At 38.5% G+C, this 23473-nt stretch overlaps 2 protein-coding genes across 4 annotated transcripts in view; one reads left to right on the top strand and one right to left on the bottom strand.

The window, feature by feature from the left end:
* Nucleotides 1-7584, top strand: part of SLC23A1 (solute carrier family 23 member 1) — a 13312-nt gene extending 5728 nt beyond the window's left edge. For both annotated transcript variants that reach the window (XM_031449124.2, XM_031449126.2), the window contains 6 exons: nt 72-177; nt 417-546; nt 645-788; nt 1292-1387; nt 3797-4063; nt 7160-7584. In XM_031449124.2, the coding sequence (XP_031304984.1) occupies nt 72-177; nt 417-546; nt 645-788; nt 1292-1387; nt 3797-4044 (724 nt within the window). In that variant the 3' untranslated portion in view covers nt 4045-4063; nt 7160-7584. The remainder of the gene's footprint in view (nt 1-71; nt 178-416; nt 547-644; nt 789-1291; nt 1388-3796; nt 4064-7159) is intronic.
* Nucleotides 5743-23473, bottom strand: PAIP2 (poly(A) binding protein interacting protein 2). 2 transcript variants are annotated; one of them, XM_031449135.2, is made up of 4 exons: nt 23324-23473; nt 10386-10549; nt 9010-9189; nt 5743-6766 (listed from the first exon to the last, which is right to left on the bottom strand). In XM_031449135.2, the coding sequence occupies exons 2-4, from the start codon at nt 10521-10523 to the stop codon at nt 6710-6712; spliced, it is 375 nt and encodes a 124-aa protein (XP_031304995.1). In that variant the 5' UTR covers nt 10524-10549; nt 23324-23473; the 3' UTR covers nt 5743-6709. The 2 variants fall into 2 exon arrangements, with proteins under 2 accessions (XP_031304995.1, XP_010980503.1); XM_010982201.2 differs by lacking the exon at nt 23324-23473 and adding an exon at nt 22251-22398.

Genomic DNA, 23473 nt, shown 5'->3' with positions numbered 1-23473 from the left:
CAGGGCGATGGGAGGACACAAGCCAGGGCGGAGCTTGGACCAAGGCCCTTCCGCTCTCCCTTTCCTTACAGGGGTATCTTTACCGAAGGCATCTGCTGCATTATCGCAGGGCTGTTGGGCACGGGCAACGGGTCTACCTCATCCAGCCCCAATATCGGTGTCCTGGGGATTACCAAGGTACCGCAGCAAGCCAGAGCAGCACAAAGCTCCACACTCGTTCCTTGTGCCACAGGCCCCACCCCAAAGCTGTCCCTGCTTTGGCTTAGTCCTAGCCTGTCTTTGAAAGGCCCGGTGCTGCGTCCAGCCCGGCTCTTATAACAGGCCCCGCCCGCGCACCCCATGGCCCTCCCCTCCCACGACTAACGTTGTCCAGCCTCGCCCCCTGAGCCTAGCCCCGCCTCCTGGCTCACTGGCAGGTGGGCAGCCGGCGTGTGGTGCAGTATGGTGCAGGCATCATGCTGGTCCTGGGCACCATTGGCAAGTTCACGGCCCTCTTCGCCTCTCTCCCTGACCCCATCCTGGGGGGCATGTTCTGCACCCTCTTCGGTGAGTGAAGTGTTTGGGCCTGGGGAGGTGGTGCTGTCGTGGTGTGGTGGAGCCCACAGGCCTGCGCGTGGCCTCCAGCGGTTCTCCTGTGCCCTCAGGCATGATTACGGCTGTGGGGCTGTCCAACTTACAGTTCGTGGACATGAATTCCTCCCGCAACCTCTTCGTGCTTGGATTTTCCATGTTCTTCGGGCTCATGCTGCCCAATTACCTGGAGTCCAACCCGGATGCCATCAACACAGGTGCCTCCATGTTTCACGGTGGGGGAGGTGTGGTCGGCTCGACTCTGAGCATAGTCTCCTCCCTCAAAGGCTCTACACAGCATGAGCCACAAATCCTGCCCAAGTCTGGATGTTAATCAGCAGCTGAGAGGCTAAATTAACAGCTGTCCTTTACTCAGACACTTTCTGTGGACAGGTAATGAGCTTTACACGTGCTCATTTAATTTTCACAGTGGTTGTGTGAGATATACTATAATCATCTCCATATTCCAGATGAGGAAAACGAGGCTCAGACATGTTAAATGATATGTCACAAGACAATAAATAGCACCCAACAAAACTGGGATTTGAACTCAAGGATGGGAGAGGCAGAGGTGTATAATCCTGAAAGTCAAGGTTTTGTAATGTCCCATCTCCATGCCTGCTCAAGGAAGTCTGCAGGCTGCACAAGTGGGGAGAAAGTCTCTGAGCTCTGTTCTCCAGATGGGGCTGTGACATCCATTGGTCCTTGGCCTATTCCACAGGCATTCCTGAAGTGGACCAGATTCTGACTGTGCTGCTAACCACGGAGATGTTCGTGGGTGGGTGCCTTGCTTTCATACTGGACAACACAGTGCCAGGTATGGATCAGCTATGGGAGGGGAGCATAGAACTAGGTTGGACCCATATGCATTCCAGCAGATGTCTCTTAAGCTGGAGCCGTGGCCAGGTCAGATGCAACATAGGCTCTGCGGTAGAGTGCTCGCTGGCTGGAGGGAGAGACTACCAGCTAAACAGAGGCACATACTTGCCTCTTGGTCTTGAACAGGGTGTGGCTAGGAAAGTCATGCCAGGGCCCCATGAACTGTTTCCTTTTCACTTCTTGACAGCCATTGGTTTGAGGGGTACCTTTCTTTGTTGAAGTAGGACAGATACAAATATAGCATCAGAATGTTGGCAAAACCCACTTCATATTTGCCAGTGACCTGTCATGCTGGCTAGTAGAACCCCTAACATTTCTCTTTGGTATCAGGGCTTTTTGCAGGGATCATGAAGGATACTTTGTGGGGTCCCTGAGAATCTTCATGGCCCATATATATGTGCCCAGTAAATGTATGAAAACTAAATGTCACCAGATGCTCTAACTAGTGACAAGAATAGTTAACATCTACCAAACATCTATGGGTCAGGCATGAAGCTAAGGTCTCATTTCATCTTCAAAAACTATCTTGTGAGGCAGAGACACCACCATTTTATACAAGGAAACAGACTCACTGAATGTCACATCATTTTCTGATTTAAAACATTGCAAGCGTGGGATTTTAACAAAGTCCATCTGATGCAGTTACTCCAAGGCCTGTGTTGCATCCCCTCCACTATACTGCCTCTGCTACAGTTTCAGGGTAACTGTAACAGGGAGAGCTCTGTGGAGACGGGTTAGATGGCATCAATCCAGAAAGATGAGATGGGAGTAGCTCTCTGTTCTCTGCCACCTATCAGCTTGAACATAGTTGCAGGCCCCGCTGGCTTCCCTCTCTCTGAAGGCACAAGTGTCTATTTAGAGCATAGGAATCAGAGGCTGGCTGTGCACAGCTGGTGGGTTAAAGTTTGGGCAGGGAAGGGACAGGGCTCCCTGGCACTTTCAAGATCTTAGCGTCAGATGAGGGAGTTCTTGTTAGCAGCTATCCCTTGGATGGGTGGTATCCTGATCATGTTACTTCCCCCTTCACCATCTAGAGGAAGCTGGGGTGGGGCCTGGAGCAGTCCATCTTGTAGACAGGAGACAGGGAAGTGGCAACTTCAATGCCTAGGGACTCCAGGGAGATGGAGGGCATCTGGGTGGGCAGCTGTAGAGGGGTTTGTGATTTGGGCAGGTGGATTTAGCTACCGAGTTGTTAACATCATCAGAGTGCCTGAGTTCCTCATATCCCTATCCTTCAACCTAACGGCCCATCAGCAACCATGCCTGCCAAGAATCATTGTTATGTATTATGCTACATAATCTTCTACAGTCCTTCAGTGTGCATTGATAAGGAATTTTAAGCTCAAGAGTGGTTAAATCACTTGCCTAAGGTCACACATCCTGAATTCAAATCCAGCTCAGAATGCAGTCCTCAACCCTGGAATCACACGGCTTTCTTGTGTAGCATGGACACACTTGGGCTGATGGACCACTTTGCATTTACTCTTCCTTTTTTCCCAACCCACAGACCACCCTGAGGGGCAGTCAGTTTAGTTCAGCAATTACTACTGAAGGCTACCAGCATGGCCCCAAGTTATACTGAGTTAAAAAAAAAAAAAAGCCTAAGTCAACAAGAATGGAAGTAGAACTGCGTTTAAAGCAGTTTAGAGCAATAAGGTGAATGAGCCTAGGCTGGAGTCATCTGGAGGGCTTCCTGGATGATTCTGGATGGGGTCTAAGAGAGTGGGACTTGAAGAAGCAGAGAAGGCACTGCAGGTAGGGATGTGAAGGATAGGGGAGGGAGCTCTAGACTGGCTGTTGTGCCCGGTAGGGGAAGGGGATCGGACACCTCAGTTCCATGCCAAAGCTACAGATCTTCCCCCTCCACTATTCCCACCCATGCTCTCTGTGCAGCCAGGCCCAGCTCAAACGTACCTCCTCCAGATAGTCTTCCCCAAGGACCTCAGCTCTCCCTTCTGATATTTTGGGACACACAATCCCATATTCAAGATGTAGGTTAACAATTACTTAACCTTTTTGCCTGCCTTCATTATATAATTTTGTATACTAGTGCTTATACACCTCCCACAGGTGTGTTTCAAAGATATTAGATAATGAAGTTAAAGCACTTAGCATGGACTGGCATACTGTAAACACACAATAAATACTGTTTATGTATAACCAGTATCCTTTAAAAAGGTTCCTTAGAGGCCTGGCCCAGTTAGGAGCTGAGAGATCATGGATTCAACTTTGAGACTCAGAAAAATAAGACACTCAATGCCAGTCCAGACTTCAAGACTAGGTTATGGGAAGGGGAGGTAGCAGGGGACTGCTGGCCTTGGTAAGTGACCCTACTGTCCTCTTCCAGGGAGCCCAGAAGAACGAGGTCTGATACAGTGGAAAGCTGGGGCCCATGCCAACAGTGAGGTTTCTACCAGCCTCAAGAGCTATGACTTTCCCATTGGGATGAACAAAGTAAAAAGAACTGCCTTTCTGAAATACATTCCTATCTGCCCAGTCTTCAAAGGATTTTCTTCAAGGTCAGAAGACCAGCTTCCAGTTCCGGAAGGTTCCCCAGAAAATACAGAAACTGGGTCTGTGTGCACCAAGGTCTGAAAAATTACTCCCAGGAAAGGTAGGATGTTTAGTCTATGGCTTTTGTGGGAGGGTTGAAAGATCACAACATTCTTACACTTGAGCTAAAGAAAAACTCGTTTCCTTTTTGTGATCTATTTAAATGTTTTCAATGGGAAGACAGGCTGGGTAAAAAGTTAATATATGTATTTGGGATGGAACTCCTTAGCCATTTTATAGTGAGAGTAGAACTTTCCAACAGGTATGGGCCATTAACCTTGTAAGAGGTTCCCAGTATGCCAAAATATTGACCCCTTCAGCCTCTGGGTATCTGGGCTGACACTGGGTCAACTAGAGCCCATGAACCTAAACTCCAGCCACTTGCAGCCTCATCCTTGTACTCCAGATGATCAGTTACACTTTATGACATGGAAAAGGTTGAGAAATAACTGACATAGCACAAGAATAGGAAAAATTCTCTTTAAGGATTAAGGATATTAAGTTGCCTTAATACTTACCCTAGAACTATACCATATTGGCCCTGATGGGGTGATCGTGTGTGTGAAGGGCTTAAAAAAATCAAAGTGGTTTTAATGTGCATGTTCCCTCAGACAGACAAGTTTCAACAAAGTGAGAGCTTAGCCTAGATGACTCAATAATAATAGTAACAGTCACTTAAATAGAACTTTCTATGTGCGACGAATTGTCTTAAGTACTTGATGTATATTAACTAATCACACAATCCTGAGATAGTTATCAGTACCATTTTAATGAGGTGGAAACTAAGGCACAAAGGTTAAGTGACTTGCCTACAATCACTGGATTCACACCTAGGAAGTCTGGTCAGCCTTTGCTCTTAATCATTAGGTTACAGTAAATGACTCTCTAATTCAAGTTTATAATCTCCAATTATATTGCACTATGATAATTTGGCAGTATGTGGAAATGAAGTCATCTGCCCCTGTCTAGGCTCAGAGAAAGATCTGTAAGCCTCATACACTTGGCAGCCTGCTGTGCCACTTGTGGTACTGAGCTGTTATAGAGAACAGAGGTGACTGGTTGTATTATGGCTTTGAAAAGAACAAGAGCTAAGCAGGATCGTCTCTGGTTCAGAGTCTTAAAAAAAACCTACCCGTTAGGGAGAATGTGAACCAGAACTGACTACATGGCCTTCATAATCTTGAGCCCACCGAATGTAACAAAAGCAGAGGATATTATTAGTGACTGAGTAGGGCTGTGAGGCAGAACTGTATGTGTAACCAGGAAATTGTAAGTTGGCTGACAGACTGTCCCAAATAAAGACTAGCCACAAACATATGTAAATCAGCTTGTGAGGGGGAAAAAGGGGAAGGTACAGGTGAATCAAAATAGCAAACCAGTCCAATCAGACCAGCAATGGCTTGTGAAGGGCAGAAGCCAACAAAGGTTATACCAGAGTAAGGTTACCATTATACTGGCCAGCTGAAAATTTTCTGAACATGTATATATATACAACTGTCCTGACACTGTGGCCTGAAGCGATCAAGGTGGGCTCCAGAAAGGGATATGAGGTTATTTTTCTGCTGCATTTTGGGCAGATCCTTGCATAACAAATTACTCGACACTAATGGAATCAAATATAAAGCCTGCTCTCTCAGCAAATCTTGCCAGCAGGGTGGTCCTGAGGGACTGAGCCCATACTAAAGTGAGTATCGCCACTGGACAGCCTCTATTCCAGCACCAAGGAACACAACCATCAGCTCAGTTCTACTATTATTTATTTTTTTAAATATTTTTGAAAAAATATAATTTTTTTACAATATTTTCAACTTAAACACTATTCACACTGAACACGTATGGCAGCTTAACCTACCCAAATATGAAGTTTAAGAAGCCAAAACTGTTCTAGCTTTGTTAAAAGAAAAGTTGTGCTGCAGACTATTGTAGTGATGATTAATTAACAAAGCAAGGAAAAGCACCACTCAAATCATGTTACAATTTCTTTGTTCAACTGGATTATGGGTTGGTCAAATGTTAGACTTAACACAGGTACAGTTATGATGTAGTGACTCCTAAGAAGTGGATGCAATTCTCAGATCACAGTTTCTCAGATGTAACATTAGGAGAATTCACTATTTCTTACATGATAACACACCATAAAAGCCAGGACTTAGGTTCACTACCTTGTAACCTCAGTAACCAAAGACATACTTGTCTATAATGAATTATTTCAAATTAACTAACAAGCTTTCTTCAGAAAAAGGACATTTCTTTTTGAAGGGAACAAATGCAAATTTAAGTCTGACTGAGAAATTCCCTTAACAACTAGAACTTAATTTAAATTTACTCATTAAAAAAAAAAAGTTTAGACATTAACAAGTATTAGTTAACCCTAAGGGAACCAGTTTAGTCTCAAAAAGGACAATTCACTAAGATTCAGCAGTCATTAAACTGGTGCTTTGTCACGACTTGACTGGTGCTTCTTTCCTTGCTGTCTTCACAACAAGCCATGGGGCCAATTCTATTTTCAGTAAATGTTTGACAGCTTTTTACTTAATAACAGTCTCAGCACTTTTATTAAGCATGCAAGACTAACAAAACTTTGGCAATGCATAAGTGTAACACAGTGACAAGAGAGAGCTTTTACAATTAAGTCTTCTAATACTGCCTTCACAGTGTGGAAATTGTGCTACATCCACCAAAAGAGGGCCCCATCTACTCAAATATTTTAGTACTTCACCCCAGGAACAAACTCCTTTGCATTTGGATTCAGATTGCTCTTGACCTGGAAAATAAGTACATAAAAAAACAAGTTCATTAAGAGATGGCTTCAGATACTCAGAAGCATTCAACCCAGATCCACATGCAAAAAACACCTTCCAAAAAGTACAGACAAAAGCAAGAATTCAGATTGTTAAAGTCAAACTTAAATCAAAAAAATCTATAGCACATAAAGGAGGAACCAGATATAAGCTATGTATATATTACATCAAATTTTATCAACTTGCTAGATACTTGACTGTCTTTAAACACTTTCATACTATGCATAAATATTAAACAACTTTTGAAATGATGATTAAAATAGTTGGGGAACTGTTTATGGATTAATTTTACTTTATGATACTCCTTGAAAATACAGAATTGTCTTCCTACAGCTTTTGTATTCTAATTCCCACAGGAAGCATGGTATACAACAGGAAAAGAAAACTACACGGGGAGTCAGAAGACCTAAGTTGGCATCCCAGCTCTGCTGACTAACTTCCCATGTAGGCCTGGATAAGTCACTCTCTCTGGTACTCTGTTTTTGTATCAGTTAAGGAAAGAATGGGTCAGAGCCTCTAAGAGCTTTTAGAGACTTGTACCACCATTACTCTATACTTCCAAATCTTTACTTTCCTAAGCAGACTTGTCACCATAAAGGCAATAGCTGGAAATTTTCCTGTACAACATCTTTGAATGCAAGCTAATAAAGACAAAAAGAAACCAGGATGGATTACAGGGCCTGAAATGTAGGCATGCTGGCAGGCTTTTAGATTGAATCTGAACCCTCTATGTCACTTACTTCAAGACCAAAGCATATTAAACAACATGTTGGAACAATAATTTTACTTTCATAATTTATATACAATCACTTCCTTGGACAGGACATATTCTCCCTTCTCTCAACAGAAATACATTTTAAAAAATTTAAAAAAAGGGAAATAAATCTAATTTTTTTTAAAAGTCTGAGGTTTAAACTAAAAAAGCAGTGTTCTTGAATGTACAATCTTTAGGCAGCTATGAAAGAATAGAAGGAATGAAAGTAATCTAAAAACAGACTAAGTGAAACAAACCAGTTTCTAGACAATGGAATTATACTGGGTCCAGCTGAAGTTCTACATTATGCCCAGAAAAGGGTTTCACTCATCAGAGCAACCAGGATTATTTGTGGAGTGACTAATGTAGACATAAACAAGCATATCCCAACAGACTACTCAGATCACATACCTACTTAGCTGGGTTACTGTCATTTACTGCAACAAAGGCTATATATAGCACAATGTAAATTTCAGCATTCTTTATGCAGCCTTGAGAAAAATGGTTTACAAATGCCTGATAGGGCAAGGCTGGTGGTATCCTCTGGGAGTGCTTTTTTAAAAATTAACATGCCTAGGTGATTGATACTGAAGGCTTGGGATGTTGCTGAGAAACTTGTTTTTAATGCTTCATAGGTAGTTATGATGTACAGCTAGGTTAGGAAATCACTGCACAGTGAATAGAAGACAACTACAAAAATTACTTGAGTCTAGGGGTAAATTCCACAGAACCATCTTATAGAAACAACTAGAGATGGTCACTGTGGACAAAAGGTTAACATTCTGACTTTATTTTACCTTAATTTTAGTGAAGGACTCATCAGGTTTTACTCTAGTACTGATGCTTAGTTATCACAGTTCCTGAAAAAACTTTTTACTACAAATATACCAGCAACAATGAGACACTAAGAATAACTAAAAATGCAAATAGGTTTGTGTTCCTTTTCTGCCAAGAGCTTGTATAAGTCCTTATTAAATCACAGTTCCAAATGGAGTTAGAATAACTCAATGAAAATCATGGATCAGGAAAAAAAGCCTCCAAAATTTTACCTTTCTGAAAAAAACTTGCAATTTCACCAAATACTTAAGACAAAATTAAAGAGCAAAACCTTTCCATCGAGCTACTTTTGTATAAACAATTTACATGGACCTACTGTGTACTCCCTTTTGAATTAATGCTTTAAGACATTTACCTATCCTAGGGCAACATAGTTATCAAAACTAAAAGCAGTGGCAAGAAGTCTATTAATAGTCTCAGACTAGTTAAAAGAGTGTTGCCAGAAGTCACTATGTGTCATAACTGAGACCAGGAGCCTCCTGCTTCCATGGTAAGAAGTAGTATAATTTTTAAAGGGGAAGAGATGTAGAACTCTTCTTAAACAGGTAGCTGCTGGCTTTTCCGCTTATGAAAAAGATGAGCTAGGTTTTAAAAAGATGAAAAATAACTCTTTACCACAAGATCTTCCAGGGAAGAGCCATCACTGATAACAAGGTCATTAAATTGGTCTTGGATTTGGTCCATAGTTTGTGGGAGATCTCGAGCTGGAATAAACCACTCATGTTCTTCTTCTTCTTCCAGCATTTCTTGGAAACAGCGTTCAATAAATTCTTCTTCCCATAACTCCTCTTCTATCTGGATTTATAATAAATAAAGGATAATTTACAGCATACCTGGTAAAACATCACTGGGAAAGGCTTAAAATACTTTGAACTAAACCTTTTTTTATTTTTGGTGGTGGCAGGAGGCAATTAGGATTTGTTTATTTATTCATTCATTCATTTAAATGGAGGTATGGGGATTGAACATCGTAAATGCTAAGCATGCATTCTTCCACTGAGCTATAGCCTCCCAACCCTGAACTGAACCATTTAAAAACAGAATGTTGTACTTCCTCCTCTGCTTCTGTGCTAAGTAAAAAAACAAAAACAAAATTAAAAAACCCCACAAACTTTTCTATAAGACCTGGGAAGATCTGTTTGGGTTTTGCTATGTCTTTACTTGTCTTAGTAGAATATTCTTTTTTTCCACTGAGGGTGGTGGGGAAGAAGTAACAAAGAAGTGTTCTTATGGAAGGATGCATATCAGAATTACCTACAATACTTCTACAATTATATAAACCCTAAACCCACCTAAAAATGACTACCAAAAAAAAAAAAAATCTTTAGAGGGTAGTCAGGGTATGGGTGAAAAAAAAAAAAAGCAAAGCAACCAAACTTATTCTCACTGAAATAAGACTAAACTGCTTTACTCTTGAATATCCGTCACTGGATATGGTGAAATGAAACTGTCTACTGATTACCAAAGCCAGGATCAGAGAGAAACTAGATAAAAGATGGGAACAGGTGCCAGAAATATGGGAATAAAAGACATCTAACAATGTATGAGAGTTCTCTAAAGAGAACAGTGGTGTCAGATGTTGAAGCTGATCAAAATGAGAACCTATGGTGAAAAACAATGCAATCTGCTCCTGATTCCTCTTGACTTTCACTGTAATAGAACAAACTAGTGTTAAGGTAGTGGTTTCCAAACCTACCTGCTCACTGGAACCATCTGGGAGCTTTTAAAAAACAAGTTTCCAAGGCTCCACCCTAATCCTCCTGAATTAGAATCTCTGAGGTGGGATCCTGAAAATAGCCTCCTAAAGTTATTTCAATGAACAGTTAAACCTGGTAGTAATCAGCATCAAAACGAAATAGGAGTGGTGGCACATAAATCTTTCGTAACAGACAAGGTAAAAAACACATTTCAGGAACAAGTACTATTATATTATTTGGAGGGCATGATGTCACTGGCTGCAAAACAAGATGATGTTTATATACAAAACTAACTTGTCTGTTGAATTCCTCTTCATTTTCCATCCACATGTACTCTGCAAATGGATTGTCATCTTCATGAGAATGACCATTAATAATCACATCTTCATTGATGATGCTTGGGCTAGTACTGCTGCGACTTGGATCTTTCATGGTTGGCGTTAGATGTAGTTTTTAACCTTAAAAGAACAACACAGTTAATTTAGTCATTCTTTCAGTTCTTCATGAGCATCCATTATTATCAAACATCATGGTTAGGCATTAGATGCACATGACATACTAACGCACATGAATAAACTGAGCAACTGGAAAGCTTCATTTTTCTCCTAAATTATTTTAATGTTTAAGAAATAGCTAAGAATAGCTTAGATTCATCTAATGTTTTCTCATAACAGTAAGCAAGGGCAAGCAATTGCTTAAATGGAATCCCCAAACCATCCAATTTTTTTTAAAATTAGGTATCCCATGCTTTATGAAACAAGCATTGTCTGGAAGACTTGAGTCATCAAGTGACTCTATGAAAAGTAAATTATACTTTTAAAAACTGATATTAAGTCGAGGAGGGTACAGCTCAGTAGTAGAGTGTGTGCTTAGCATTTACGAGGTCCTGGGTTCAATCTCCAGTACCTCCATTAAAAGAAATAAACAAACAAATCTAATTACCCCCCCCCCCCAAAAACCCTGATATTAAAAAGCCCAGAGACTGAAAGTGAAAACTTTTAGTTCCACCTATTAGCTCCTCTGTTGCAAGGTACAGCTCTGGCTCTCTCGATTTCATAGCCCATTATCTATTTGCTTTATCTCTGGGTCCATGTTCAGTTCCTCCATGTCTGGATTTCCACACTATACAGTGGGTTTCAGGCATTTAATCTCTTTTTATGTGAGTAGCAGTAACATGTAATACAGCAGGTCTGTTTTTTTACACTCTACTCAATAGGTGATAACATATCTAATTGATACATTTCAGGCTAAAAGTCTGAAGTGTAAAGTTTGAGATGCTACTATAGTCTACTGTGGCGGGGGTGAGGGGGAGGTATAGCTCAAGTGTTAGACTGCATGCTTAACACGCATAAGGTTCTGGGTTCAATCCCCAGTACCTCCTCTAATAAACAAACATTAACAAACCTAATTACCGTCCCACTCAAAAAAATATTTTAAAAAATGTAATACAATAGTCTACCAACTTATTAACTCTCAAACTGCTAAACAAGGGTTTACATAAACCATGTGTCAACCTGTACATAAATTCAAACATTAGTGTGACTTGTGCCAAAGGAAGGAAACAGCATACCTAATATGAGGATAGAGTTAAAAAAATTTCAGGCCTTCTCACTCCAAAATTTTCCTAATCAAGTAAAACACTAAAACTAAAACCTCCTACTAAAAGGTTTTTTCCTCTGGTTCAGGGAGAGACTTGCCCTATATGTGTTGCCTAGTCCTTTAAATTCATAGGACAGAGGTATAATAAAAATTTATAGCTGTTACGTTTAATATAAACTTAGTCTCTAAGCTGGGGTAGGGAGGTCCTATGCATTTTCCCCAATACTGAATACTAATGACAACAGCATTATGGTGGTAACACTGTTAATTATTAGGAGGCCCTGAATTAAAAATTACTGAGAACTTCTGCCTTAAGCATTGTTGTCTCAGGCAGACTGAGACTTATGTGTTAGGGTGTATGTGGGTAGAAAGAAAACATGATTTTGGTTAGGAAAGTGAAACACTGAAAGCAGACAAAAGAGAAAACATTTGATGGATATCTTTGATATTTTTGTTTATCATTAATCTTGGATTAAATAAACTCTCTTATTTTGATAACAAGTTTTGACTAAAAGAGGAATCAGTTCCTCTAAAGAAAATTACTCATTCTTATATGTCTGGCTACCAAATATTTATATGTTCATCTTTAAATAAATTACATTTTAGCTTAACCTCAAATATTATGAAAAGCAGGGGGTCAATCCTGCTTTGCAACTGGATGGAACTTTGTTTCCTCTGCATATGAACGTATCATTAAACTATGTTCAAAGACACTCTTAATTTATAACAGCCTTTCATTATTATTTCCCCACTACGTATGCTATACCAACTCATTAAATCCTACCTTTCAAAAGACCACAATACAGCAAATAAAAATCATGTTTAGTACAGAGTATAGGATATTCAATATTCAAACAGAACTGAATAGTAAAGTAGCAACCATACGTATGAGACATGTAGTAGAATAACTATTCTATACTTCTAACTTGTCTGCGAATATGGTTGAGGTAATTCAAGTATTATCTATATATAAATGCCATTTGTTTAAAAAGAAAAAAGTGCTTCCCACACATTTCACGAGCATAAGCTTATGAAGAAAACGAAAAATCTGCATCAACAAATTCTACAGTCTGGGAATCCCAAAGGACTCCCTCCCTCCTTGCTTGATGCTAACCAGTAATAAATAAAATATAAACAGTGCTTAGCAAAAAAGGCCCAATCCCTGCATCTGACATGGCTCTAGTCAGCTTTTTGCCCATTGTCACCTCATCAAACAACCTGTGGCTTTGGTATAGATCTGAGTGAAAGTCTATGAAGGATATAGTAAATGCAATTTCGTTGTCAAGCAGTATTTGGGAAACAAATCATAACTGAAACCAGTAAGAATCAAATGGAGCCTGGGCACTAATCTTACACCTTACATAGCTGAGGGAACAAATGCTAATCAGATTTCTGTTAGCCAGCCAGGTGGACAGCCAGAGGGGTTAAGGATCATTTACTTTCAAAACACTGAAAGATCTATAATTACTGAGTGCAACATGTTCTAAGGTAAGGTATTGTATCAGATTTTTAACTTTCTTCTATAACCTGTTCTGGATCCTTCTTGGACCACTCTTTATAGTATGTCCTTGTATGTTTTGCTATTTTAAAAAATTGAGTATATTGTTCAAATACCATAAAATTTACAATTTAAGGTGTTTGACTGGCATTTGTCAGAAATGGTTAAAGGCAAATGTAGTAGCCAAAGCCAGCAAAGAATAATAGTTGGCGCAAACAACAGACAAAGCAAAAAGCCTGAGAGGTAAGTCTGGTGAAGGAGATGCTTTGGGAATAAAGGCTTTGAAAAGCTCCTGCGTATTCTTGGAAACCTAAAAGGCCATGGGTATGTCCAGTGCTGGTAGCACACTCAGAGCAAACCCAAGAAGGCCCTACACACTCACTTGCAGGCTCTGCACATAAGGCAAATATTAAGAAAGAGTTGTAAACTACCTGAGTGCTGAAGCTGTGCCTTAGCATACACAAAAGTCCATCTGCAAAGACTGGGAGAGTTTTGTTTTTTGCTTATGATTATTTAAGGAAATTTCTTGTAAATAATTAACTGACAACTAAGCTAATGAACAGACACTTCAATGGCCACACACAAAAAAGAATACCAACTTTTATAAAATTAGTTCAGAAAGGTCACTAAACAAACGACAACAAGCAGAGTAACAACCCTGGGGAGAGAGGAGAATCTGATTTGCAGAGCTGCTATGTAACATTCACAATGGCCAGTTTTCAGCAAAAATAATGAGGCATGCAAAGAAATAAGAAAGTATGGCCAATAAATAGAAAAAAAGGAAATTAATGGAAACTGTCCCTGAACAATCCCAGACACTAGACAAAGACTTTAAATCAGGCATTTTAAATGTCCAATGAGCCAAAGGAAACCATGTACCACAACCTAAAGGAAACCATAAAAGTCATATCTCATCAAATAGCAAAAGAAATCAAACTAAATAGAAATTTTAGAGCTGAAAAGTACAATAATTGAAAAATTTACTTGAGAGTTTGCAGGAGAGTTGAGCAGGGAAAGAATCAGCAAACTTGTTAAGTCAATTGATATTATTCATTCTGAAGGGTATAAAGAAAATAATGAAGAAAAACAAACAGAACCTCAGAGACCAGTAGAACACTGTGCAAGTACCAACACATGCATAATGGAGTCCCGGAAGGAGGAAAGAAATGGTTAGAAAGAATATTTCAAGAAATAATGGCCCCAAACTCCTCCAACTTAATGAAATTTATTTATGTTAGTCTACACACTTTTAATGTTCATATTTGCTTCAAAGCATGCTTATTATGCTTGAAAATCCTAAATTTATTGAAAATATAATTCAAATTAAAAAAATTTTCAGCCTTAATCTCAAAGGATTTAAAAAATAATATAGTAATACTAACTCAGAACAAGCAATTTAATATATCTAGTGGTTGTCAGAATACATGTAATAAGATTTCCCTGAACAAAACCCACAAAATAGTAAAATGCCTATGTATCATCTTACAGTGTTTTCAATAATCACTTGAAAAATTTTGGATAGTGGGTCTTTGTAGTTGGGAAATTTTATTGGAAAAGAAAGCATTAAAGTGAAAGAGATTTATGAAAAAAGTACACCCTACTTTAAAAAAAAAAAAGCTAATACAAAATGGACATACAAAACAGATTTTAACTATATGCAAGTTTTCTCCTTTCACTTCTAATCCTACCAAGAGGTAATCAATTTTAACAACTTAGTGTGTGTCCTTTCATATTTCTTTGCTTACAGAAACACTCATAAAGTATTTATATATTTTAACAGGACCATGCTAAATATATTAAATGAAATATCCTTACTATTCAACATGTACAAGTATACTTCACTTTTTAATGGATATATAGCACCAATGACTCACCACTCCCCCTCTGATGCACATTTACATTTCCAGTTTTTTCATTATAAACAATCCTGCTTTGATCACCCTTGTATACACATCCTTTTCTATTTGTGCTTTCTGTAGGATACATTCTCATTAAGTGGGAATAACCAGCTCAAAGGCCATATACATGTGTAATTTAAGACAGATTATTTGCCAAAAATATTGTGGTAATGGACATTCCTATAGTACACTGAGTGCCCCCATTTCTCTGCGTCCTCAACAGTTCTCGATATAACCAACACAGTATCTTACTGATGCAATCAGATAGGCTTAAAAAGAATCTGTTTTCCTCTACACTCCTGGGATATGCTTACCTTGCTCAGGAATTCTTTTCCTACCTTGCGGTAGGAATACCTTCTCTCAATATTTTCATAATTTATTTTTAATTCTTTTTCTGTCTTTGGGGGAGGAGGTAATTACATTTATTTATTGTGATGGAGATTCTGGAGATTGAACCCAGGACCTTGTGCATGCTAAGCATGCACGCTACCACTGAGCTACACTCCTCCCCAACAGCTTCTTTTTTTACTATTTTTTTTTTTTTTTTTTTTGGTGGAGAATGTGGGTAGCAATCCCACACATCTAAATCTTTAATTCATTTGAGTACTTCTTTGAGTATGATGTGAAGGATCTATATTTTTCCATATGAATACATCATTCATCATTATTTAATGAAAGCCTGTTCCTGTATTTATCATAATCAAATTCCCACTTACACTGTTTCTAGATTCTTTGTCCAGTAATTGTGTACTGCATATTGTTTTACCCCAACTTTTCATTTTGAAGAATTTTAAACTGACAGAAAAGTTGTAATAGTACAATGAACACTTGTACCTTTCATCTCGATTCAACTGTTAACATTTTGCCACAGGGGGATGGTATAGCTGGGTGGTAGAGTGCATGCTCAGCACGCACAAGGTCCTGGGTTCAATTCCCATTTGCTCCATCAAAAATAAATAAACGTAATTACTCCCCCCTTAAAAAAAAAAAAAGGTTTAAAAAATAAAGTTAAAAATATTTTGCCACAATTATTTGCACTATACAATTTTTTTTGCTTAACCATCTGATAAGCTGCAGACATCATGCCCTTTTATACTTCCCCATCTTTCTTTGGGAGGGGAAATCTTGCACTTCTACTCTTTATATGAACTTTAGAATCATTTTGTTCATAATAGTCTGTCTGGAATTTTATTAAAATTTGCAATTTAATCAGGATCAATATTTTTATATTAAGTCTTTTGGCCAGGAAGATGGTACATCTATTTAGAATTGTTTTAATTCCTTAAAACATAAATGAGTCAGGACTTCTTTTAACCAATACACATGGGCTAGATTATGTGGACAAGGCTTTCCATTGAAAACTAAAAGTGCTGGATAGTACTTTTCTAAAATTGAAGTACAGTCGATTTACAATGTTGCATTAATTTCTAGTGTACAGCATATATACATATATATCTCTTTTCCTTTTTTCTATTGTCATATTTTTTAGACTTTTTAAAATATTTAAAGCAAGATAATTTAACTTCATTATCCATAATTTGGGTTTACATTTTGCAGGAATGTGTCACAAAAGTTGAATTAAGATGGCAAATTAAAAGGCAAGCTCAAAGATGATTTTTCCATGATCCTCATTGTCCAGGACCTCTGTATCTAAAAGGACCAGAGTTTGAAGGAATGGGGTATATAACACATCTAGATATCCTTGGATTCAGATCTCACTGTACAGCCCAGACAGAAGCCTGGCATCAGGAAGTCAACTGACACTAACTCTTTAAGGCTTTGGTGTTGTTAGGAACTAGTCGTGCTGTTCCCCTGCAAAATATTAACAGTCCGATTTTTCTTCACTTTCAAAATGCTGTTTATTTTCCTCCTCAGTTCCATTCTCCCTTCCACTCTCAGTTCTCTGATCAAATTTGTTTTACTGTTCAGGAATGTAAAGTTCCTCTCTGCTGTTTTTTTCTCACTGCCACCACAGGTAACAAATACACCTACAAACCCTTTTGCACAATCTTTAGCCCTGCTGTCTCCAGAACCTTCTAACATTTTTCTAAATACAGCCCTTCCCTCGCCTCTTTTAGATATTAAGTGCTTTACATATTTTACTTATATGTAACTGATAAAAGTCCTTAGGAAATTTAATTTCTTTTTTCCCCCATTTTTAAACTGAAGTATACTTGATTTACAATGCTGTATTTGTTTCTGGTGTACAGCATAGTGACTCAGTTTTTAATACATACAGACACAAACACATACTCCTTTTCATATTCTTTTTCATTATAGGCTATTACAAGGTACTGAATACAGTTCCCTGTGCTACACAGCAGGACTTTGATGTTTATTGTAGAAAAAAAAATTTTAGCTTTGCAATTTGCAGACCAGTGAGTGTAATAAACTCTTCACATATGAAAAAGAGGCAGATCTGTGTGTGTGTGTTTGTGTGTTCATATTGCAAATGCATAGACTATCTGGAAAGATATAAAAGAAACTGTGAAGCAAATCATATTTGATAAGGGACTTGTACCTAGAATATATAAAGAACTATTACAACTCAACAATAAGAGGACAAATAACCAACTTAAAAATGAACAAAGGACCTGAAAAGACAGTTCTCTAAAGGCCAATAAACATGAAAAGATGCTCAACATCACTAACCATCAGGGAAGTGCAAATCAAAACCACAATGATACTACTTTGTATTAGAATAGCTCTAATAAAAAAAGATAATAACAAGTATTGGTGAAAATGTGGAGAAACTGGAACCCTCATTTGCTACAAGTGGGAATGTTAAAATGGTGCAGTTGCTTTGTAAAACAGCCTCGCAGTTCCTCTAAAGATTAAACATGGAATTGCCTCATAACCAGCAATTTCACTCCAACACATACACCCAAGAGAAATGAAAATATGTCTACACAAAAACTTATACAAACATTCATAGCAGTATTCTTAATAGCCCAAAAGTGGACACAACCCGAAGATCCACCAGCTGATAAATGAATACTGAAAACACTATGCTAAGTGAAAGAAGCCAGTCGCAAAGGAACACATACTGCATGGCAGATAAGGGATAGGAGGTTTCTTTCTGGGGCAATGAAAATGTTCTAAAATTGATTCTGGTAATGGATACACAACTTTAAACATACTAAAAACTAATGTATATTTAAATGGGTAAACTGCATGGTTTATGAATTATAGCTCAGTAAGAGCTGCTAAAAACAAACAAAAACCTGAGAACTCTGGTTGTCTACAGGGAAAAGAACTGGGTGGCCAGAGATTTTTTTGTGTCTTTTGAGTTTTGAATGCATTACTTATTTACAACTTCTTTTTTCATAAACAGACTCCTACTTTTGGTTTTATTGATCTTTTCTACTTATTTTTATTGTATTAATTTTAGTCTTCTCACGTTATTTCCCTTTCCTTTCTACATAATTTCAAGTTGTTGTTTTTCAAGTTGACAAACGTGTTTAACTTTCACTTAAAATTTCATATCTATAAATTTACTCAGAACTTTTAATATACAATAGTTATTAATTTTAGGTAATTATAAATTATTTCATTCATAGTGAGCCAGAGATTATTTGAAAGAATATTCTTTTAATCTCCAAGTGGTTAAGGCTCTTTTGGTTACTTATTGATGCCTGATTTCTAGTTTTACTTTATTATGTTATAAAATGCAGCCAGAAAACCTTTTCATTTGAGAATTTATTACAGTTTTGTTTGAAGACAACTACTAATTTTTGCAAAATGTTCCTTGGGCCTAAAGAGAAAAATATGTGATTTCTATTTCTAACATACATAAATGATGTATGTATATTTGATCTGATTTTTTTTTTTTACTTCATCTGTTAAATTCTGAAAGTGATGTATTCAAGTTCTCTAGTATAATAGCTAGATTTCTTGACCCAGTCTGAGAATCTGTCTCATAGAGAAATAACAATTTTGGTAAGTGATGCTTGAAGTTTTGTCTTTCATCATAATTTCATGTTTACTTTTCTTAGTTTCTTTTTACGTTTGATTCCTGTAATGTTTATTTTCCTATTTTAAGCAGATTTTAAAGAAATACTTGATTTACTTTTTCTGTAACTTACAAACTACTGTGGAATCTGTTTGGTTTTTTCCCCCAGTTTAGATATAATTGACATACAGTACTGTGTAAGTTTAAGATAAACAGCGTAATGATTTAACTTACATCTATTGTGAAATTAAAGTTTATACTTAAAAAAAAAAAACAAACCAAAAAAAACCCCCAAAAGACTCCATACACCTGCAATCAATTCAAGACATTTAGAATGCTTTTCCTTCTTCAGTAAACTGAAAACAATGCCTGCTCCCAAAGCAAGACCTTTAGAATGAGTTTACTTATCCACTTTCTCTCCCCACCCCATCTCCTGAGTTTGTGGAAACACTTTAGCACTGTTAGATCTATACTATTAGGTTTTCCCTTACAGTGTGTTTAGTTTTAAATAATCATCTTCCCTTGACATCTTTGTTTTGGCTTAATACTTCTTCAAAAGGTTACGGTGGGATATAAATTTCTAAGTTACTGAATGTCTTAAAATGTCTTTTCCTTTCATATCAAGCAGGACAATTTAGACTTCTGTCCTTTCTGTCAATCACCTACAAATATTCCAGCTTGCACTATTGTAGAAAATCAATTTTCTTTCCTTTGTAAATATGCTGTTTAGCTGAGAGCCTAATACCTAAATTCAGAACTTTCACCAGGTTCTGAAAAGGTGAGAGCAGTTTTTTTTCCTATTAATGCTTCCTGGCACTTTCAATCTACAAAGTCATCTTTAGCTGTTTCTTTCCCCTTCTAAAATGCCTCTTACACATAATAGTTTCCAGCAGTGTCCAAACTTTTGTGGTCTCTACAAAATTTTAAAATATGAAAATCTTTTTAGTTTTAGAAAGTCTCTCTCTTTGTTCATCTCTTAAGAATTCTTATTAATCACTTCATGATGTATTTAAATCAAATTATGCTGTATACTTTAAACTTATAGTGCTGTATGTCAATTATATCTCAATAAAACTGGAAGAAAAAATTAAATACATTAACTCTTAAAAAAAAGACATCTCATTAAAATTTGAACAGAATTCTCTTATGCCTTTCATTAAACTGACTCCATAGATACACTACCTTTTCTTATTCCATTGCACTCTACTTTGAACTACTGTAGACTCCTTAACCTTATTTGTACACATATAGTATACATATAGTGTGTGTATATATATGTATACACACACACACATTTAGTATACTAGTTGTCCCTCCAGTAGTTAGTGAGAGAAGATAAAGAAATTTCTGCATCCGCTTTTGTTTTCAATTCAGAAGTTTGTGAGCAGCATTGAAGTTTTTGTTTTAATGTCCAGCAGTATAAAGTAATGATTAAAAGCATGGGCTCTGGAACCAGGCTGCCTTTCTAGCTGTGTGACCATGGGCAAGTTACTTAACCTCTCTGTGTCTCAGGTACTCCATCTGTAAAATGGATAATAATAATAGTACCTAGGCAGAGAATCTGGCACATAATAGTATTATCTATCTTGGTGCTTATTAAACAATAATTAAAGGCTGTTACAGCAAGGCATAAGGTAAAAATAACAGGTTCAAACACTTGGGAGTGAAACAATGTCACAGAAAATTCCCAAAGACTGTAATCCTAATCTCAACTGTAGTGTAACCAGGGTGATCAGGGAGAGTAAGGATGGCTTGGCGCTGCCTATTATCACTGCTGATAAGAGCTCAAAGCACATCAGAAGTGCCACCCTTATTTATAAAAACTGATACAAAAAGAAAGAATTAAAAGCAATTCAAATAAACCCACACCATCCAATAGCTGGTAGCCATCAGCCACAGGTGGCTATTTAAATTTAAATTAATTTTAATTCAATACAATTAAAGTTTCAGTTCTTCAGTTGCACTTGCTAATAGACACATGCTTTAATAGCTATCTTATTTTGGATAGCACTGCTCTAAACAACAAGAAATACAAGAAAAAGGTTGAGCTACTGGAACTGAACTTTAGGTTGTATCATATACCAACCACTAATGTACCTGTGTAACAGGGTGATCCAGATCACAAAGACAGCAACTTTATAATCTTGGACTGGGTTCAAATCCCAGATATGTCACTAATCACCTACAGGACTCTGGATATGCCACTAAATCACAAGCAGCACCCTACAGTAGTTAAGAGGAGTACTCAGATTTGAATTCCAGCTATTAGCTGTGTAACACTGGGCAAGTTACTTCACATCTCTTTTATAATCTTTACAGTAGTACTTACCGCTTAGAGACGGTGAAGATTAAATACTTGTAAAAGCACTTACAATAATGCCTGGCATTACTAAGTGCTATAGAAGTATGTGTCTAATAAAATAATCTCTCAAGCTTCTATTTTCCCAATTTCAAAATGGGCAAGATAAAACTCGCTCTGCCTATTTCACAGGTTGTTGTAAGTATGAAAACAGTTTGTGAATTACACAAATATTTAAAAGCATAAAAGGAAGGTGACAGGACTTTCCACCTTCTTTAATCTCCCACAATGTCCACGAATTTGCTGTGCTAACAGTAGACATTTTATAAATGTTTCTATCTTCACTAAAACTGAAGTTATCACTCACTAGAGTCATAAAGGGGTAAATCTCAATAATGTGCAGAATGCTTATTGAAGGAAAAGCCAACTATAAACTTACTCTGTTCGAAAGCGAGTAGATTACCTACCTCAGAGCCCCTAAGAAGCAATATCCAAGATACTATAATAAAAATTCCAATACCTCAATAAAACTGGAGAACAAGACAAAAAAAAGCCCAAGCTCCCTAGCCTTTAACCATTACAGTGAGTCTCCACTGCCTATCTCCCGTCCCTGAAAGATTATTTTTTGGAACATTACCCATCTTCTTGTGATAGACACTTATTTGTGAGAAAAAGTTCTGCTCAAGTTCCCAGTTATCAAGAGCATAATAACACGCTACTTTGCCCCAAATATCCTCTCACAAACTGGAAACAAGCACAAAACAGCAAACGCTGGGAATCTCATTAAAACTCCTTACAGAGATCCTTATTTGCAAACATAACCTGCCGCTGATGAAATCTCAAAGGCCATTTAATGAAAACGCAAACCAACACCCGCTCAACTGCTCAAATGCAATCTGTGATAAAATCATACCATGAGGTTAAAAGACTAGCCAGCACATGCAAAATGGGAATGTCTTCCACTGAACTAAGTGTCAAAAGCTGTCAGCTGTTAGACCTTCTCCGACGAAATATTGGAAGCCAAGTTCTTTTCAGTTTGTGGTTTCCGTGAGGTGATGCGGCTGCAAAATCAGGGAAAACACGACAAAAGGAAGCAGAAAGAGCCCTTTTTGGAGTTACTAAATAATACCACTTCGGGCTGCTTCAACAAATGTTTTGAACAACAACAAAAAACTTCACCACAGGCCATGTATTTTTGATGATGATTAAGAAGAGTAAGCAGAGTAGTAGAGAATAATTAAAAGTAAAACAGCCAGAATTAAAGTGAATTGGATGGGCCCTTAAAGTTCATCTGGCTGAAAACTGTCCTGGACTAATTCCCAGTACTCCAAAGGCCCTCCTATCTGGAGCATGGAATACAATGTAACTAAAAATATGGGGTAGGGGAAGGTGAAGAAAGTAGAGAAAGGGGATCATCAGAAAGATACAAGACCGAGGACGGTTACAGAACGCTCCTCAAAGACGCTCGTCAGCCCGCCAGTCCCTCCGCCCCTTTCTCTTCCCCAACCCAACCTTCGGGAGCGCGCACGCGCGGCATGTAGGGGCTGCGCGTGGCGACGCGCAGGCGTAAAGTGGGGAGAAACAATGAGCTTTGTTGCCGAGGCGGCAGTGGGGGGCAGGGGAAAAGGGTACCGGAGAGGGGTGAAGAGACTGGGCGGGGGGGGGGGCGGAGAGCGAGAAAGTGCTATCCCGGCAACCCTCGCGCGCCACCGAGGACCCGGATAGAGAGCTGCGAGATCCAAATCATAAATAATAATGACAATAAGAAAAAAAGCGACGGCCATTTCTCAGAGAAAAGAGACTAAGTCGGTCCAAGCTCATCCTTCAGACTCGGCTGTAACAGGCTAGCAACAAAGGGTGCCTTAAGGGCTTGGTGGCTAACAACCCGGGGGACCCTCCAGGCCCCTCAGCCGTCGCCGAGGTGCTGTCCCTCGATCTCCGGGCCGCCGCACCCTTCTCGCCGCTCCGCCCGAGGGAACCCCTCACCCAGTGCACGGCAGCGGGGACGGCAGCCAACGAATCCGGTCGGCCTCCGCGGATCTCCACAGGCAGCGCCGCTACCCCGCTCGACGCGCGCTTCGCCCGCCGCCTCCCTTCTCCAGTCCAAACAAACACCCCAGCCCGGAAGTGACTTCA

The sequence above is a fragment of the Camelus dromedarius genome, chromosome 3 (genome assembly GCF_036321535.1).
Source record: "Camelus dromedarius isolate mCamDro1 chromosome 3, mCamDro1.pat, whole genome shotgun sequence".
In the NCBI taxonomy this organism is placed as follows: domain Eukaryota; kingdom Metazoa; phylum Chordata; class Mammalia; order Artiodactyla; family Camelidae; genus Camelus; species Camelus dromedarius.
This window is presented reverse-complemented; position numbering and strand designations above follow the sequence as displayed.